The sequence below is a fragment of the Silurus aristotelis genome, assembly GCF_946808225.1.
Source record: "Silurus aristotelis genome assembly, chromosome: 20".
Classification (NCBI taxonomy): domain Eukaryota; kingdom Metazoa; phylum Chordata; class Actinopteri; order Siluriformes; family Siluridae; genus Silurus; species Silurus aristotelis.
Genome location: NC_139593.1, coordinates 20,192,040 through 20,212,254, shown reverse-complemented (window position 1 = coordinate 20,212,254; position 20,215 = coordinate 20,192,040). Strand labels below are relative to the sequence as shown.

Genomic DNA, 20,215 nt, shown 5'->3' with positions numbered 1-20,215 from the left:
GGTGCTGCTTCCAGAGAAGAACCTAACAGGAATCCTGTAATTACACCGTTAGAGTATAACAGATTGTCTCTCTGCATCATATACACTGCAAACTTTCACAGCTGTACATATACATTTATAAACTCAACATCTGTACACATTCTGCCTTACACACATGCTCTAATTCGATCTATCCATTTATCTATACTGCTTCATAGCTTGTGCACATTTTGAACTCGAGGCTTTATATTTATACATTTCTTTGCACTTCAGTTCGCATAAAACCATTTGCACATTTGACGCTAAACTGCATGTTCTTGGTGTTTACTTTGTAATAAAGTTACATTACATTAAAGTCACAACAGCACTAGAGGGCGCTATAACATTTCTACACAAACTAACAAGAATAAACATTTTAAATATGCAGCTTTTCTCCACACCCACGTGATAAAAGAAAAAAAAGCAATGACACGTTATTTTTAAAAAACAGCCAATAAATTAACTTCTGGACATCAAGAAAAACCAATGGAGAAAAAAGGGAATACATTCAATTATTTATTTCCAATTCCATTAGAGGCATCAATTCAAGAAATAAACATTCCTGCAATAATCTCGCAAGCGTTGCAGGGACGTCCTTGATGGCGAAGTGCTCGGACTCCATCTGCATAAAAACAAATCACATGAGTTGAATTTCAGACACGTGAGAATAAAAAGAATTTGTATGCATATAAAAGCCTCAGAGTTACATTTATAATCAACGACTGCAGCGCAGCCCTCATAGAAGGTGTCAGAAAAATGTTTTGAGAGTCATCAGCGGCTGGAGGAAAAAAAAAAGATCGTCTGGGATCCTAAACTGAGACTTACCTTCACATACAGGCCTCATCACAATCCTAGTCGATCCTGTAAACAGAAGACTACATTTAGGATAAAGCAAAAAAAAAAAAAAACAAAAAAAAAACAAACAAAAAAAAAAGGCAGAACAGGTAATTTATGTAAAAATATCAGCTGTTAAAGCAATCAGGGAGAGAGTTTATCATCAGATCCCTTTAGGGTAAGATAAACAAGTTCTCATCATTGAGTTCCACAGCCATGAAGGTACACCATAAAAAATACTCAGCAAATCACAGATTAATACTCAGGTTATTGGTAAACACTCACTGGGCACATGTGCAATCCAGGGACAGTATTAACAAACATGGGTGAAGTGAAGCACCGGACACTCATGTGACTTCTCATCCTGGTGAAACAGAAGAAAACTTGAATTGGACAGCAAAGAGAAAACACCATCTATAAAAAGGAAGTAAATGAACCTCAGAGTGTAATTTATAAATCAGGCACTGCTGTGCAGCGCTCATACGAGGTGTCAGAAATTAAATTAAGGAGTCATCAGTGGTTCAGGAAGAAGAAGAAGAAGATATATTATTTAAATCAGAAGTACCTGCAGTCTTCATTCATTACAGTCCAGGGACTGCACAGACGCAACGTCCAATCAGAGCGCCGAATCATGTTCGGGGGAACCAATCAGAACGCAGTAGGCGGGCTCACGTGTTACTCCAACGCTCCGGGCCATGTGAGCCTACATGAATGAAAAATTAGAAATAAATATGGAAACATTTTCATTATAATAAATAGAAGTAAATATTTTCAACATATCAACATTACAATAACATTAAATTATAAACATCACGTGCAGTGAGGTAAATAAAAATATATATAAAAAAAGCGCACTAGAAAGACGCCTAATTAAACCGTTATTAAGGAAACTAAGAGCATTTCTTTTACTTACATGAAGTTCTGGGACTGAATCGAGACGGGCCGCTGAAGATCCACATATTGAGGAACCGAGAAATAAAGAGACGGAAACCCACGCTGGACTGCGTTTTATACTTCCTCTTCTTCGTGATGTCTGACGGCATCGTCATGGCGGATCAGCACCGCCACCTGCTGGACATGTTGAGAGTGAGCCACGCATGTCCCACGAGCATGCATGTTGTTTGACTGTAAACTAAAGGCTTCTGCTCAGCACCGCCATCTGCTGGACTTTTTGAGAGTGAGCCACGCATATCCCACGAGCACGCATGTTGTTTGACTGTAAACTAAAGGCTTCTGCTCAGCACCGCCATCTGCTGGACTTTTTGAGAGTGAGCCACGCATATCCCACGAGCACGCATGTTGTTTGACTGTAAACTAAAGGCTTCTGTTCAGCACCGCCATCTGCTGGACATTTCTAGCATAAGTCAAATACATAACACGTGGTGTCCGGCGGCTCAACATTTCCACCTGCTGTACATTTCTAATGAACTATTTGCATAACACGTGATCTCCGGCGGCTCAACACCGCCACCTGTTGGACATTACGAGTGTAATACAATCATATTAGTACTATAATATCCAGTGGCTGTAAAAGTATGGAAACATCTAGAGTTTATGGTTTTTGAGATATTCATGCATGTTCCTTTAGTTTCTGAGCAACAAACTGGGTCATAATGGTATAAAGATTTACTTCAGTGGTGTCCTACCTGAAACAATCCATCTCTTAATGCCATCATTATGACGCCAGCGTTATAAAAACCCTCACTATTATATAGAGAAGAACAGAGCACTGCTTAGGAGACTGGAATCTCATACAGTGAGAATAAATGCCATTACCGAAGCAAGAAAACCTATGAATACAATTCAACACGTCTCCTTTCACTGTAGCCACAGCTCGCATACATCATCTCGAACAGAAGCATCAATATTAAACTCATTAAATGCCATTTTTGGAAATTTTTTGTAGATGTTTTGAACTGTTTGGGCCGACGTTTCCTTTCGATGTCCAGCTTTTCTTGTCCGTCTTGTAAATGTCCTTATATGTGCAACAATTTTAGAAAGAAGCATGCAAGGATTGCTTTTTCTTAAAATATTTTTTATTTTTTTTCTATAATAATTTACAGCTATAATTTTACGATACAATAAAAGATATTGAGACTCAGACAAATGATTTCTTTCTCAAAAAAAACTAAACAAAAACACATTTTTTTGCTTGTGTTAAATGTAGGAAAATAGTAACATGGTAAAAAAAAAATGAATATAAAATATAAAATGTCGATAAATCTAGAATATAGAGGAGACAGAACTGTAGATCTGCTGATGCTGGATACAGATAATGGACCGTCTTCAGTCTTCAAGTTTAATCAAACATATCTGGATGCAAAAAAACCAAATAAAACCATTTTGAATGCAATACAGGTCAAAGAGAATCAAACAACATGCATGAAAAAAGCAACAACCCCCCCCCCCCCCCCACTATGACTCACCATCATAAGTAGAGCAGATGAAGTTGAGTTTGTAGCTCTCGTGCAACTCGATCCACTGCTGCGTTCCTCCAGCCTGAACTGCTCCACTTCTCCTCTCCTGGCTGCAGTCTTCATTCCAGGTCCCGTTCCCTGGCACCCAGTCCTGATAGCAGAGCATTGTCCCAAAAACCCAGAACCAGATACGCTGGACGCAGTCGTGACGCAGCCCGAGCCAGACGTGTGCAGTGTCGGCTTTCTGAGCCATTTTCTTCACCCAAAGCTGCATCTCCTCAGAGCGCACTGAGACCAGGTCATGGTGATGGCTGCGGCAGTACTTCAGAGCTTCCCACCAGGTCAGATTCTGCTTGATCAGGATCAGTTTGTCTAAACAGAAAGTAAATTTTAGTTGAAGTATTCAAGCGTTAATACAACGAATACAACAAAACATTACAAACACTAAAGTGCACAATTCATAAACCAATCAAGTGAATATTTTAACTCACTGTCATGGCAGACAAATGGAAGTTTCTCGTTGCAGTCTGCAACATTCCAGCAGTCGCACGGATCATTCATTTTCATAACAGAGCAGTTCAAATTTCCTGTCGGACTCGCAGACCTCCAGTATCGGAATGAGGAATTACTCTGGTCTGAACAGGTCCAAGAGTCTTTAAACAAACCAATCCAGATATGAAAATTTGTCAAATTCCAGAGCTTCTGGCTCTCAGTTTGGCTCCTCACACTGACAAGGTCAATGTAGTGATCTCTGCAGTAGCTTTGAGCATCATACCAGGCCTTCGAATCATTAATCCAGATGTATCCATTAACATTCTGCTCCTTTTCTGGAAGACAAATTCATATTATTTATTTTAGTAACAATTTTTGGGCATTTTCAGCCAAATTAAATAAAGGACAGCAAATAATAGACTTAATAGATGTATAGAATACTGGGCTTTTCTTTTCCACCTTAAGAATTCAGTACATCAAGAAATGTATTTCTATTTTATATTGAAAATATGCAAGATGCATCTTAGAGGAAGAAATCTGTGAGGAATAAACAGATACTTAATATAGAAATATTCTGTATAAGGTAAAAGAAAAGTTGAATTATTTCATTAATACAAAAATTCGCTTTCTTTCGACAAAGATATTTACGAGACGGGTTTTGAAATCCCACTGATGGAACTTTACCAGCGTGCCAGCCATCGTCCCCTGTTTTCATAACTTGGATTGTTTAAATACATTCACTGCTTTAATAGAATATTGAAAAAAAAAATCGTTCAATACACGAATCTGAAAAACAGAACATTGAAACGACAAAAAAAACATGAATCCAGAGATCCAGCTGCATCTACCGTCATCTGCATGGAAGTTCTTACCTTCATAACACACAAAGGGTTTTAATTTCTCACAGTGGTCATCATTCCAGATGCCAGGGTCAGTATTTATCTCAGCACAGAATGGACCATATCCATTGTTCGGTTCCCCGGTATTCCAGTTTCTGAAAGCATCTCCATCTTTGTAAAAAGGTTGGTCGGAATGAGACCACTGCCATTTCTCAGTGGCTCCACGCTGCAAGCCGAACCATGCTAGATCTGCTTTTTCCTTTTTCAGAATGTCTTTTAGGTGGTTCATTTCTTTCATGGTGTTGATGGTGGCCAGATCAGTGTAGGTTTGTTGGCAGAACGCCTGAGCTTCAATCCAAGTTTTATTCTCATTTACAAAAAAATAGCGATGAGGGATATATGCCTCTATACCGAAGACTGTGACAAACACAAGACGATGTGTATTAGTCAGCAATAACATTTGCACTATTACCAATGAACAAGTTCTTCTTTCTTTTTATTCATGCAGTTATGACTACGATGAGACACAGGTCAAGTCAGGAAATACTAAATCTCACTTTATATGTAAGATATAGTTTTCCCAAATAATTACACCTATAGACAAAAATAAAAATCTCCCATAAAAATGACTAACACAATTTATTGCCAGTAAAAATTATAAAAAACTATTTAAATCAGTATATGTTGAGATGTTTAGAGGGTTTACACTTAGCCAATCCTCACACATCCGAATAGTAAAAAAGGGTCTCAGGGTCTTTAAATATTAGTTATTAGCTGATATACTGCTGTTTTTAATAAAAATTATTTTTTTGCATACAACGCTCTCTAGTGTTTGAACATTGTATTGCAGTTTCTCTCAATTGCTCTGGAGCGTTTCTCAAATCAGAAATAAAATTCTCAAAACTACTTCTACCCCCACATCATGTCGTCACTTGTGCATATCATAAAATCACTTTTTTTTGTTGTTGCTTTAAACAAATTGCCAATGTTTTGGTACATTCATTTCATTGATTGTTTGCAATTGTCAGCTGTTCAACACTTGACATTATCAATTGTTTATGTCATGTTGATCAAAATATATCATACGGGTTCTCAGCTGAATAGTTTTAACCCCGAAAACCTCTCGGCATCAGTTCATCGCAAAAGCCATTGAATACAACATGGTTAAACCTGATGTTATGATATGTCAAGCTTACATTTTTTTTTTTTTTTTGTAAACGCGCCTCGAATTAATGAATTGTGCAGATGAATCTTGCATAGTATCAGATCAACCAATAATCAACTAGATCTCTATGAACCAGGAAACACTATAAAAGTGTGAATCTCTGGCAAACAATATAAATCAAATATGCAATCAAATAAACACATTTGTGCTGTTGAGATTCATAGATGAAATACAGAAGAAATTCAGTCTTCAATCATTTGAATCCAAACCGTAGTTTATTCGAGGAAATACTGAAACTGTGCGCCGTCATACTGACAACACGAATAAACATTCTAATGATCTTGTTATTGAACAATGAAAATAAGGATGATTTGAAAAAACGCTCCAAAGCAACTGAGAAAAACTTTAATGCCTATTAAAATATGAAAAAAAGTAGTGTCTTTGATCCAAACAAACTAGCAAGATGACCCTAATATTATTATAAATCCCTTATGAACCCGAACCCGCACTCGAACCCAAACCCAAACACACACAAAATTTATATATGCTGACCTGAGAGGAGCAGGGTGATGGAAATGAGACCGAACATATCTGTAAGAAACATGAAAAATCTTCTGAGACATGCAACATTATTATATATTAGATAGATAGATAGATAGATAGATAGATAGATAGATAGATAGATAGATAGATAGATAGATAGATAGATAGATAGATAGATAGATAGATAGATAGATATATAGATATTCATACCTGTACCAGGGCAGTCATTAAAAGCTTGCAGTAATGAGTCCGATTCTAGGTGTCTTCTCACCTTCTATTCATCACCCAGAAAACCCTCTTATTATATCTCAATCTCATTTTAACGCCTCCCAACAATCTTTGCCATCATTGTCAGCTGTTTGATGAACAGGAAATACACAGGAATCTACTTGGCAGGTAAAAGGTTACCAATGACTATAGATATTGATTTCCATAATATTGCACTCTAATTGCACAACTCATTTCAACCAACCTTCCAATTTCTGATAGTAAACGGTTGCATTGTAATCAATGTTACTCTGGAGTTTAAAGGGGGAATAGTTTCAAAATCATCATTTTGACAAAATTTGTAGTTTATATATTGCTCCTCTCAACTACAGTCTCTAAAGGGAAATTCATGCATCCAAATTTGTATTCTAATGTATTTCTTGACAGCTCTTTGAATACTGTTATAGACCCATATCTTATCTCTGTGTCAGGTGCTGTTATCAGTTGGAACATCAGCTGACCAATTCATGATTGTTTTGTGCATTTCAGATGAAACCAGGTTTGAATACAGCACAGATATAATTTGTGATGGGCGGAAAAAGGGTGCATATAAAGTGCATGTAAATAATTTTTCAACATAAAATAACAAGAAGAGAGTACAGAAAGTCTATTCATTATTGCGAATGTACCAGACGACATAGGACGAAAGACAATGAGTGCTGTAAGATATCAGATATCAGATATCATATACAGTGAGGAAAATAAGTATTTGAACACGCTGCTATTTTGCAAGTTCTCCCACTTAGAAATCATGGAGGGTCTGAAATTGTCATCGTAGGTGCATGTCCACTGTGAGAGACATAATCTAAAATAAAAAAAATCCAGAAATCACAATATATGATTTTTAAACTATTTATTTGTATAATACAGCTGCAAATAAGTATTTGAACACCTGTCTATCAGCTAGAATTCTGACCCTCAAAGACCTGTTAGTCTGCCTTTAAAATCTCCACCTCCACTACATTTATTATCCTAAATTAGATGCACCTGTTTGAGGTCGTTAGCTGCATAAAGACACCTGTCCACCCCATACAATCAGTAAGAATCCAACTACTAACATGGCCAAGACCAAAGAGCTGTCCAAAGACACTAGAGACAAAATTGTACACCTCCACAAGGCTGGAAAGGGCTACGGGGAAATTGCCAAGCAGCTTGGTGAAAAAAGGTCCACTGTTGGAGCAATCATTAGAAAATGGAAGAAGCTAAACATGACTGTCAATCTCCCCCGGACTGGGGCTCCATGCAAGATCTCACCTCGTGGGGTCTCAATGATCCTAAGGAAGGTGAGAAATCAGCCCAGAACTACATGGGAGGAGCTGGTCAATGACCTGAAAAGAGCTGGGACCACCGTTTCCAAGGTTACTGTTGGTAATACACTAAGACGTCATGGTTTGAAATCATGCATGGCACGGAAGGTTCCTCTGCTTAAACCAGCACATGTCCAGGCACGTCTTAAGTTTGCCAATGACCATTTGGATGATCCAGAGGAGTCATGGGAGAAAGTCATGTGGTCAGATGAGACCAAAATAGAACTTTTGGGTCATAATTCCACTAAACGTGTTTGGAGGAAGAAGAATGATGAGTACCATCCCAAGAACACCATCCCTACTGTGAAGCATGGGGGTGGTAGCATCATGCTTTGGGGGTGTTTTTCTGCCCATGGGACAGGGCGACTGCACTGTATTAAGGAGAGGATGACCGGGGCCATGTATTGCGAGATTTTGGGGAACAACCTCCTTCCCTCAGTCAGAGCATTGAAGATGGGTCGAGGCTGGGTCTTCCAACATGACAATGACTCGAAGCACACAGCCAGGATAACCAAGGAGTGGCTCTGTAAGAAGCATATCAAGGTTCTGGCGTGGCCTAGGAGGTCTCCAGACCTAAACCCAATAGAGAATCTTTGGAGGGAGCTCAAACTCTGTGTTTCTCAGCGACAGGCCAGAAACCTGACTGATCTAGAGAAGATCTGTGTGGAGGAGTGGGCCAAAATCCCTCCTGCAGTGTGTGCAAACCTGGTGAAAAACTACAGGAAACGTTTGACCTCTGTAATTGCAAACAAAGGCTCCGGTACCAAATATTAACATTGACTTTCTCAGGTGTTCAAATACTTATTTGCAGCTGCATCATACAAATAAATAGTTTAAAAATCATACATTGTGATTTCTGGATTTTTTTTTTTAGATTATGTCTCTCACAGTGGACATGCACCTACGATGACAATTTCAGACCCCTCCATGATTTCTAAGTGGGAGAACTTGCAAAATAGCAGAGTGTTCAAATACTTATTTTCCTCACTGTATATCATATATCATATCAGTGTCAGGGCATGCATTTCACCCATAGACCTTCAGTGGTGTTCTACCTGAACCATCATTATGGTTGCCACATCTATGGAAACCATCAATATTATAGAGAAACCCAGTAGAACAGAGCCCCGCATCACACACAGGAATCTCACACTACAGTGAGAATGAATGTCATCACTAAAGCAAGAAACCCAATGAACACAATTCAACACGTCTCCTTTCACTGTACCCACAGCTGGACCTCCCGCTTACATAATATTCAACAGAAGCAACGCTATTCACCTTTTATGTGCAAATTCTGCAGGAAAGAAAACACAAAAGTATAAACGGTCCGTCTTGTAAATGTCTCTCTAAGTGTATCTGTGTTTTTTCTCCTCTGTCAGTCTTCGTGAAATAGAAAAAACTGCGAATAAATCCATGCTAATGAATATAAGCGGGTGCAGTTTGCTACAGAGGTAGTTTGCGAGCTCTAACTAGTGCACTCTCTGACCATCTAATCCAAGGACGTGAAAATGCAGATGTTACTGTACACCTGCAAGATGGCCTTAGTTTAAGAAACAGCTTCAAACAACAGGTAAATTAGTGCTTCCAGGTGCCCACATTTCATTGATTCCTTTGGCCACGGCAACACGTGACATGTCGGCTAAAATATGATTGGATACAAACTCTAACAACAATAGACAATTTGAATAGTACAGCTTATAGTAAAGTATAGTAATAGTAAAGCTATAAAATGAAGAGAATATTGGGAATAATTGGATATATATTACTGGAAAAATATACCAGAATTAAAGTCAGTGATTCTGATAGCAGGCTTTGCTAACCCTGCTACAGGCTATTACTTTAAATAGCCAAGCTACAGCTACAACACAATAGCTCAACATGAAGCAAATGTTTGAGGAAACGCAACTCTGATATTTTTGTGTAATTGTGCAAATAACGTATGTTCTTTTGTAAGGGTTACAAAGTTAAATCATTTGCCTTGATAATCTATACATCTGTCAAAACATAGACATGGATATTGTCATGGCTAATTGAGATAAGAACAAGGAAATTGAGTAACAGAACAAAGACTTCAACCAGAAACAGAAGACTACAGTGTAGTGATGTCAAGGTTTCAGGATCTATTCTCACAGAAAACAAAGTCAAACCGTTCCATGAAAGTGTTCAAAGTTACAGCACAAGCAGCCTTTTTATACTCATTCTTATTTGTTGATGGTTCCCTCATCCTACATTTTTTATTTGACAACAGGTACGTCATCTGCCACCATTATTTCCAGAAGGTATGGTACTTTCTCCTTCCAATGATCCAATGCTTTTATGATCCAATCCAGCTTTATTTTTTAAAATAAAAAATATATTTCAATATAAAAAATGAATACAAAAAGAAATGTCCGATGGAAGTGCAGGAACACAAAGATAATAATCAATGTTTTTTTTTTTATTGTCAGGGAAACCTGAGATTTTCTCAAAAGACAAAATACGAGAACTCATTTTTCACACAATGACATTACAAATCCTTAGGAACACATGGGAAATATGTACAGGGCCTGTGAAAAGTTTGGCGACACCTCGTGTTTTATGGTTTTTAAGAGACACGTGCATGTTCTTTTTGCGTCTAGCCATGTAACGGTAGGAAGATTTAATTTGACCAAACAAATATATAAATGCCCAGATGTTTTACATTATTCATGCTCTGTCGCTTCATAGACATTGTTCTGAGTGCATTCTCTTCGTTCTCTTGTGCGAATATTGTGCTTTTTTGTCTGTTTTATATTGTTTTGGTTGTATTTCACTTTAAATGTAGCATCATGGGTCCCAAGAAGTGAGAGCACTGGAAAGAAGGTTGTAAGAAGAATAACCATTGAAATACAGAAAGATATTGTAGAAAAACATGAACATGGCGTACGCACACGAGACCTTTGTCTGCAATATGGCATGTCTAGTTCAACAAAAAGTAATTTATTTCTTTATCATTTATCACTTTTATGTTTATTCTTTGTTACAAGTATATTTGTTTGTTAAATTAGGCTTAAATCTGAGGTCTGGGAACTGATTAATTGCTTTTACATGAGTTAAAATGAGAATTTTTAACGCTTTACTGCCACCTTGTGGTCTGTTGCTATTACTCATATAACAAACAAGAGAATGTTGGAGCATTTTAGTGTGAAAAAATAAAATAAGCGAGACCCATATGGGTCCCTCCACTTTGATTTATAAAATAGGCCTCAATGCAATTGCAAATGTAAAAAATAAACATCTGTGATTGAGACTCGGAATTGGGAAAGGTCGCTAGGTGTTTTGAGCAATGTTCTACAACGATTAAGGAACAATAAGAGCAGAAATGTTTGGTTATTTCGGGTCACACAACCTCACAGTTCCTCCATAGACCCCAAACCCAGCATATAGAGGCTGAGTGAATGTAGTGTGGACTCTGTGGATGAGCCTTATGGTGTCAGAGACGGCGTAAAAGGACAGAATTCCTGCACTGTGATCCGCATACACTCCTATCCTAGACGGCGATGGAACTCCGAGCTCGGTTTTAATGTCGTCGTGGACGAATGAGAGAGACGAAGTAGACCACAGACTCCAGGACTGACTGTTGCGTCCAAACTCGCACTCTTTACCAGGTCCTTTCCTACTGATCTCTTTGTAAGAGACTGAGATGTAGACGTCACCGCAACACTCCAGCTCCCAGTAACAGCGTCCACGCACACTCTCCTTACACAGCACCTGGTAACAGGAGTCAAATCTCTCCGGATGATCCGAGTCTGGCCAGTTCAACAGACTGCTGGTGACTGATCTGTTCTTCTCAGAGAGATGGAGTTTGTGATGCACCGTGTTGGGATCCAGAGTAAAATAACGTAAATCTAATAAAAGAGAGAGAGAGATACGCTGAAAAATATGCGCATGCTGTGTGTTTGTGTGTGTGTTTGGGTTTTAGACATACATTTGAGAAAACCTTTTCTGCTTGTTGGCTCTGAGGCTGAAATCTTCTGAACTGCTGCAACTGTGGAGACAAAACAGAGATGGAGACAAAGCGAAGATGAATCATTAGCTACTTTAAAAAAGACGAAAACGTTAACAACATTTGGCCGACAATTTTCCCTCATACACAGCAACTTACAACTATTTAGCATTTGATTTAGCATTTCAGGGTTAAGGGCCTCACGAAAAGGCCCAGCAGTTGCAGCTTGTTAATGCTGGGATTTGACCTTACATGCTTTAGATAAACGCGTGAGTCGTTTTTGTGTATATACGAAAATCTTCCCGAGCGAGTAAAGCCTTCCATCGTTGTGGTTCTCCAGCAGGAACAGCTCCTCTTACCGTGTGAAGGGATTTTGTAGAATACCACTGGTTCCTCGCAGAACTCCTCCAGTTGCTTTTTCAGGTCTGAGAGAGAATTTCTCACGCCTGCGAATGAGAGCTGTTGATGAACAGGGATGCTGGGTGAATCCTCACTCTCAGAAGAGACACTCAGAGACTGGAATTTCTAGTGAGCAAAGGGGTAAGGTGAGGAACGTGAGAGGAAACTGAAGAAAGTTTGGAGTAATATGTTTGTTTGCTGAGCTGTAAAGGCGACTCATCATTGCTGCGAGTGTTACCTGGAGGAACTCGATGTGATTATTTGTGTGTGAAAGCTGCTGGATTTCAGTGACTGTCCTCTGAATATCAGTGATCTCCTGCTCCAGTTGAGCCAGGAGTTGTTCAGCTTGAATTAGTTGAACCTTCTCCCGAGCTTTGATCAGCTTATTTATCTCAGATCGCTTGTGCTCCATGAAGCTGATCATCTCAGTAAACATAATCTCATTTTCCTCCAATGCTGTCTGAGCACGGGTCTGTTAAAACAAACACACACACACACACACACACACACACACACACACACACACACACACACACACACACACACACACACTCTCGTACTGTGACTCTGGATGAATAGTTGTTGATGTTGTGTGCTCACTGCTCACCTTAGTTATGTTCACAACCTGTTTTAGCTCATGGACCTTCTTCTTCTTCTCCTGGATTCTCTGCAGGAATTTCAGCTTCTCCTCCTTCAGTTTACTCTGAGCACAAAGCATTTATATTCTGCTGGTTACACATGATGTGTGAGTGAATATTATTGGCGTCTAAATGGTCAGAAGATATCTAGTTTCTTACCTGTTTCTCGGCTCTCGCTGTTGAAAGTGATGCAGCATCGTGCTGTTTGTGATCCTCCAACATGCACAAAGAACAAATGCACCTTTGGTCAGTATGGCAGTAGATCTCAAACACTTTGTCATGCTGAGTGCAGATCTTTTCTTGGAGTTTCGAGGAGGCTTCGATTAAAATGTGCTTCTTCAAAGCAGGAAGTTCAAGATGAGGTTCCAGATGCATTTTACAAAAGGACGTCAGACACACCAGACAGGACTTGACGGCTTTGTGTTTTCTCCCAGTGCAGAAATCACACTCCACGTCTCCGGGTCCGGCGTAACGGCGAGCAGGAGAAGCAGCTCGGGGCTCAGTCTTCTTCAGTTCCTCAACCACTTCAGCCAGCATGTTGTTTCTGCGCAGAACAGGCCTCGGACTGAAAGTGTCTCTGCACTGAGGACAGCTGTAGACACCCATTTTGTCCTCTTGATCCCAGCAGCCATTAATACACACCTGACAGTAACTGTGGCCACAGTGGATAGTCACCGGATCCTTTAGGAGATCCAGACACACTAGACAGGTGAACTGATCCTGAGCTACTGAAATAAAAGCCTTAGCCATTTTCATGCACTCACACACTGAGCAATAGAAAGAAAAAAAAAGAGAGAGAAAGAGAGAGAGAGAGAGAGAGAGAGAGAGAGAGAGAGAGAGAGAGAGAGAGAGAGAAAGAGAGAGAGAGAGAGAGAGAGAGAGAGAGATAGGGGCACTTGTGATTTCGTTTCGATTTTTTCCCTGAAAACAAAGACTATGACTTCCTGGTTCTGTGTGTAGATACGGGAAGGGGGAGGGATAGAGGCAGAGAAAAAGAGAGAGAGAGAGAGAGAGAGAAAGAGAGAGAGAGAGAGAGGAAGAGAGAGAAAAAGAGAGAGAGAGAGAGAGAGAGAGAGAGAGAGAGAGAGAGAGAGCGAGAGTTCAAAATTCATATAAAAACAATAAAAAGTATTTTTATTACAAAGACAACTTTTTTAGGTACATATTGCTATATACTATAAAATCATATACTGGCAATTTTCCGTTATTACTATAATTATGTCATTTGATTTTTTTATAGTTCATAACTAGGCTACAATGTTCATCATGCCACAAATGTGAGTGGGAAAATTAAGGATAATTAAAAACAAAAAAACAAAAAAAACCATTTACCCTTAGAGGAAAAAATGTGAAGTTTTCTGAAGCCCTTCCTCATCTGTGCAACTGAAGTTACAGCCTTGATTTGTTCTTTTATAGCACATTCAGCAAATTTTGGGACTGTATTGTGTTTTGGTGCAATAGCACAGTCTGACCAGCAGAATCATATGAATGTTGCCAGATTGGGAAACGAATAAAACAAGCATTGTGTTATTAAAAATAATATTAATTAAAGACTATAGAAGGCTCCGATCTTATGTAAAAAGCTTAACATGAGCTTGAACAGCCTTTTTTTTTTTTTCCAATAATGGATCTTTTGTGTTGAACATGCATGGAGGCCATGATGGTAACCTGTATCTGTTAAGGAATGGAATTTATTAAGCAGCCCTTTATAAAAATCATAGAAAACTATACAATCTGGCAACCACATAAAGTACGGACCCTTTACCCATTTTCGAATGTGACGAGAGTCCAGCCAAAAAAATAAATGCTATACACTAATCAGGCATTTTTTCTAAAAGTTAGTGTTAAATGCAGGACAAATGGGCAAGCCTAAGGATTTGAGCTAATTTGTTGTTCCTGGGTCATGTGACTACATAGTCTGCTGTTGCAACAATCTTTCTTTAGTGAAAGAATGAGTAAAGATTAATTCAGGAACAGGAAACTGACGCTTATTATCTAGTTAGACACCAGTTTCCTGTGGGACATCTTGTTGTTGATGTTACTTAACATGTTATTTAAATTATGAAAAAGCCCACAACCGTACTTTACAACAATAGAAATAATAATACCATGAAATTGAGAATCAAATGATTACTAATTACTAACCTCAGGAAACCCTGTTACATGAAATACTTACAACCTGAAGACTGCTTTTGTTTCACACCTCTAATCCAAGCAAAATATTTATTAACATTTTAATTTGGGCATGAACCCCATGATCTTATGACCTTCCTAACTTCAACATATAGCTACCACGTCTTCCAGCATCATCAGGAACTCCTCACATCCCAGTCACAAACTCTACCAAAACTCTGTATGTCCTTCCATCAAGGAGAACATACAGGAACATTCACACTAGAACCAGCAGATTCAGAGCCATTTCACTGAAAACCTTGATCCTTAAAGAAAACATTAAACATGAATGGGATTGTACATTATTTAAGATAATAAATCAATAAAAAGAACTGAAATCCTTTCTTGACTGCTTTCTTAAATACCATCTACTGATCTCTGTGAGATTTATTTTTTAGAAAAAAGCCTTTGCTGTACTTTCTTTACGATGGCGTATTGTGTTTTTGGCCTGTTTCAATAAGATCACCACCTTCCTGGGTTACAAAAAAATCCAAAAATCTCATCCTTGAACACAGCTGAGGTGCTGATTGTCAACTGATTAAAGAGCAAAGGGATGCTTGTGGACGTCAATCAGGATTTTATCTGTCTTGGCATTGAAGGATAGTTGATTCATTTTTAAGTTTTGGTGTTAATGTCTGGTAACCTTCCTTTTTTGGAAACCTACAGTGGACCTTTAATAAACAGTGAAGATGCATAAAATGACAATAATTACCTTAAAAAATTAAATATCAACAATGTTAAATTATTTCATTGATCGATTTTCTAAGACGATTACAGAGATCACAGAAACTCTGTTTCATGCAAAGTGCAGAGTCATCAGTTATATGTACTTGATTAATATAAAGAAATTAAATACAATTATAGAAAACATCAAAAGTAAACATCAAAAGAATTAAAGTGATGGTGCAGTATTTTCTTTGTTCCTGTGGGCAGCTGTGGAGAAATCACATATGCAGAGGGTTTTTTTAATAAAAATGAATAGTTTGGGTTTGAGTTGAGTATACAGCTAAAGATGTGTGACAGCTGGACACAATAAAAAACACAGTCTGACTGCATTTTAATGTGTATTAATGCTTCTGGTCTCACCCTCGGTCACTGCATGCAACCTTGCGGTATCCATTGACAATCAAATGTTTTCAAACAAGCTCATACCTATTTCTCCTTTACAACATCAGGAAAAATCATCTATTTTTGTCCACAGAACATTTCTGTTTCCCTTGTTATGCCAAAACTGGATTACTGTAACTTGCTCCTGGCAGCTCTGCCTATGAAAGACATTTGACCTCTACAACTGATCCAGAATGCACCCATGTGACTTGATTTCAACCTTTCACCCAATATAATATACCGCCCGGATAAAATACTGACACTTGCCTGCAAAACCAAAGATGGACCAGCAAATCCTCTACTTCTCAGCTTTTCTCTCACCCCACAATGCACCATGCTTCCTCTAATCATCAACCCAACTGGTCCCACCATCTGTCAGCATACAAGAAAGACAAGCTTCGAGAATCTTCTCTGTTCTGGCAACAAATTGGTGGAACGAACTTTCACCTGATGTCTGAACAGTCATTCTTTAAAGAACATGTAACGACCTACCTCTTTGAGAGGTTTAAAATTGAGCACATCTTCAAAAAAATACATAGCATTTCTAGATTGTATCATAATGAACCAGCATTAGGCTGTATTTACTGTTTATAGACTTTTAAGGCCTATTTGTAAGTCACTCTGGATAAGAGAACAAAACATATTTTGAAAGAAAAAAGTCATAACATTCATGCTTCTGAAATGACTACTCAACTCAATGTCAGGACTAAGACTTGAACTAAGGTCAACAGCATTAATGCCAGACCCCCTTGGAACAAGTTACAGGAGAATGGGGGAACCCAAGAGCCAAGACAGAAAAGGATTGACTTTAGATAAGTATGAAAAACCAAATGACAGAACTGAGACACAGTGGGTTGAGTTACTGCTCAGAAGGTCAGGGGTTCACAGAGGCCTTAACCCTCTACGCTCCAAAGGTGCTGTATCCGGCACTTTGACCCCAGCTTCTGACCCACTGGGCTATGCGAAGAATTTCACTGTGCTCTTATGTACATGTGACAAGTAAAAAAAAAAACTAGGTGATGACAACTAGCTATTAAACAGGGAAGGAACAATGGGGACATGTGGTAGACAACAGACAATATAACACAAGTCCTGACAGGGCACCAAAATCCTGACATTCTTGTAAAAATACAAGGACAGAAGACTTAAAAATCCTCAAATCTTTGAATACTACACTGGTTAAAGTGGGGATCTTGATAGTCTGTAAACAAGGCCAGCAATCTGAAAACAATAAGAAAAATTGGGTAAAAGTAAGTAATTTAATTCAAGTCAAAAATCTGGTAGGATTTGTATTGGGATGATGCATGAGTTACCTTTTATTAGTGAAGATGGTGAAGTCGCAGTGTGGAGGATGAGCAGAAGCAGGATGACCCATGTTCAGGTCAGTTCCATTGAACGCCTCAAAAATTCCTGCCTCTGACCTGTGTGAAGTTTATACACATTTATATCACAACCTTCATTACACTTATAATAACTGTGGTGTCTTCATGCAAAGTAACTCACATTAAGGTGGGCATTCCCTTCTCGTGCACTGACATCTGCTTCCCCATCATGCAGCTCTCATTCGTCACACAGTCACGGCTGGAGGGGTACGTAGTTTCTAAAAAATAGAGGCAGACACTAGTAAAGACACACTAATATAATACAATTATTTCAATCTTTTTTAATGTCTTCAGACACGATCTTCTGTATTGAGAGCCTGTCTAATGTTCTGAAACTTCGTATCTAGGTTACGGATGTAACTCATGTTCCCTGAGTGAACGAGACGCTGCATTGAAACGCTTTGGGAATGCCCCGCGTTGGCCATGATCCGAATCACGTGTAAAATCAGTCGATTCTGCTTCTCCTGGTCTGGAACTAGGAAGGGAGTAGGCTTCCACACGACCTGTTGTGTGGGATCTTAGGTACATACCCAGCTCTAAGGTAGAGGGTCCAGCTCCTGGCCATGCCAGGGGTAAACTCCAGGAGAGACCGGGGCCGCAGACAGGGCCTGTATGTCCCCGATCCTCCATCGTCAAAAGGAAGGCAGAAAGAGGTGTATTTATGCACTTACCGAGTGATTCGCAGCTCTTTTTTTTTCCAGATTTTCTCTCTTTGTTTTCCCAGAAGATTAAAACTTTGTGTCTTAACAACAAACATGAAGTGAAGTAACTGAGAATCTCTTCCTGGTTACATTCTTTAGTCATGTGATTGGTATTGCATGATCATGACTCAGCATGATGTTCTTTACTCCTTCATTCATGATGAATGTTCTTTCATAAATCAAACGAATTCATTGTCAATCAACAAATGTTGAAGAAAGTCTTATATATATATATACACACATGTGTGTGTGTGTGTGTGTGTACTTTATGAGAGTTACTGTATGTGGAATGTGCATTGGATATACCATGAAAATGGCAAATTATGTGTGACTATTAGGTGCTGAATAAATACAAACGTCCTGCCTATGAAAACATATTTGATGAATCACATCAAATATGAAGAAATCATGCATGAAAGTAGTCACAGAAAAGGAAATGTAATGTAATGTATGGAAGCATAGGTGCGTGAGCCCGTTGATGTGAGCTGAGATTGCTATGACAGCAGAGTCATTTTTATATATTGTCACACATTCGCCATGAATAAGTAAAAAACCTGAGAATCCAGTTTGTGTAGCAACAACCTGCATGAGACTTCTGTCAAATCAGTCTCACATCAACAGGCACATGCATGCACACCTTTTTATTGGCATTTAGACTATGAAGAAGTCCCACATTTGTGGTCATGAATACTAATTACTAATCTCACTGAACCCAGTTACATGAAACAGTTCACAACCTGGAGAATTCTTTCGTTTTTTTCAATTCCTTCATTTACAATGATTTATTTTTTCTAGAAATTTAACTAGCTTTTGTAAATTATAGACATGTTTCTGTTTAAATATAAAGATTCTGCTTAGGAGTTACTATTAAACTTATTCTGCATTCTTTTTATACATTTTGTATTTCCAAATGAAGTCTTTCAAATCAAACCTGACTGCTATTTGGTGCAACAACAAAAAAAGGCATAAATGTAAAATTAAATGTAAAGTACAAACATTTCCACTTAGAGCATATAAATCTTGGATTTACGTTTAATCGATCACTGTCACTGTTCACTTCTACTGTTTTGTTGACTGCCATTGTACAAACTGTACAATATAAGAATGCAAATTATATGGAGGTTGCCAGATTGAGACTAACTCTACTCAGTACTGGAACATGTTTAAAGAGTTTTTATTTGACAGTTTTGGTGTTTAGCAGCCACTCATATCATTTATACAAGTGAGCAGTTGAGAGTCTTGAGTAAAAGCCCAGGAAAAAAAGCTTAGAAGGCCTGGGATTTGAACTTACAACCTTTTAATAAGAAGTACAACATCTTAACCATTGATTTACAACTTCCCTATGGATCTGTGAGTCAAAGTGAATGAACTGGGTGTGAAAAATAGATGGATTGTCTGTCATAATAAAAAGAAATTAATTGTATCTGTAAAATAAATGAATCCTTTGAAAATTAATCAGATGTGAACATAAATAAATCACGTATGAAACTTAATTAATCTACCAGATGAAAAATAAATGATTATCCTAAAAATTAAACATGCTTCAGTATACATAAATGGTTTTTGAAAAGAAAAAATGAATGAATTGTTCGGAAATTAAGTACATGTGAACTTGAATTAGAAATATAAATGTTTTCTGTAAAAGGGAATGAAATGTCCATTAAAAATGAATGACTTGGGAAAATAAATTGTGAAAAAAAAAAAAGATTCATTGCGATTCATTGGATTTCTCAGTTCGACATTCGACTCGCACTAAAAGCTCTGTATTTTAGTTCAGTTCCAAATCCACACACAGTAATGGATGAAACCAGTTTAACAAGTTGGCATACATGATCTAGGCTGTGTTCAGGTGTCAGGTACCTGTAACAATGCAAAGAATTAAAGCAAAAATGACAAAACTGGTGAAAAGTGAAAACACTGCTTTAAATGGAGACAGTAAAATTTTGTAGTGAGTAACTAAAAGAAAT

At 38.2% G+C, this 20,215-nt stretch overlaps 3 protein-coding genes and 1 long non-coding RNA gene across 5 annotated transcripts; all 4 read right to left on the bottom strand.

Annotated features, from left to right (window-relative positions):
* Positions 1–1,094: 1,094 nt before the first annotated feature.
* Positions 1,095–1,903, bottom strand: LOC310716206. The gene is made up of 3 exons (XR_014530535.1): positions 1,766–1,903; positions 1,418–1,555; positions 1,095–1,216 (listed from the first exon to the last, which is right to left on the bottom strand). It is a non-coding gene; the product is annotated as an uncharacterized lncRNA (long non-coding RNA).
* Positions 1,904–2,870: 967 nt separating this feature from the next.
* On the bottom strand, positions 2,871–6,637 carry LOC310715503 (macrophage mannose receptor 1-like). The gene is made up of 6 exons (XM_083521952.1): positions 6,519–6,637; positions 6,318–6,356; positions 4,634–5,017; positions 3,761–4,096; positions 3,279–3,641; positions 2,871–3,165 (listed from the first exon to the last, which is right to left on the bottom strand). The coding sequence occupies exons 2-6, from the start codon at positions 6,352–6,354 to the stop codon at positions 3,152–3,154; spliced, it is 1,134 nt and encodes a 377-aa protein (XP_083378078.1). The 5' UTR covers positions 6,355–6,356; positions 6,519–6,637; the 3' UTR covers positions 2,871–3,151.
* A 4,331-nt stretch (positions 6,638–10,968) lies between these two features.
* On the bottom strand, positions 10,969–13,825 carry LOC310715664 (E3 ubiquitin/ISG15 ligase TRIM25-like). The gene is made up of 6 exons (XM_083522211.1): positions 13,046–13,825; positions 12,856–12,951; positions 12,487–12,720; positions 12,209–12,374; positions 11,832–11,891; positions 10,969–11,751 (listed from the first exon to the last, which is right to left on the bottom strand). Exons 1-6 carry the CDS (start codon positions 13,640–13,642, stop codon positions 11,234–11,236), a joined length of 1,671 nt encoding a protein of 556 aa, XP_083378337.1. The 5' UTR covers positions 13,643–13,825; the 3' UTR covers positions 10,969–11,233.
* Positions 13,826–15,786: 1,961 nt separating this feature from the next.
* LOC310715518 (uncharacterized protein) lies at positions 15,787–18,399 on the bottom strand. Of its 2 annotated transcripts, none has more exons than XM_083521983.1 (4): positions 18,219–18,399; positions 17,669–17,765; positions 17,479–17,586; positions 15,787–17,386 (listed from the first exon to the last, which is right to left on the bottom strand). In XM_083521983.1, the coding sequence occupies exons 1-4, from the start codon at positions 18,349–18,351 to the stop codon at positions 17,311–17,313; spliced, it is 414 nt and encodes a 137-aa protein (XP_083378109.1). In that variant the 5' UTR covers positions 18,352–18,399; the 3' UTR covers positions 15,787–17,310. The 2 variants fall into 2 exon arrangements, with proteins under 2 accessions (XP_083378109.1, XP_083378110.1); XM_083521984.1 differs by having other exon boundaries at positions 17,669–17,746; positions 18,219–18,396.
* Positions 18,400–20,215: the final 1,816 nt, after the last annotated feature.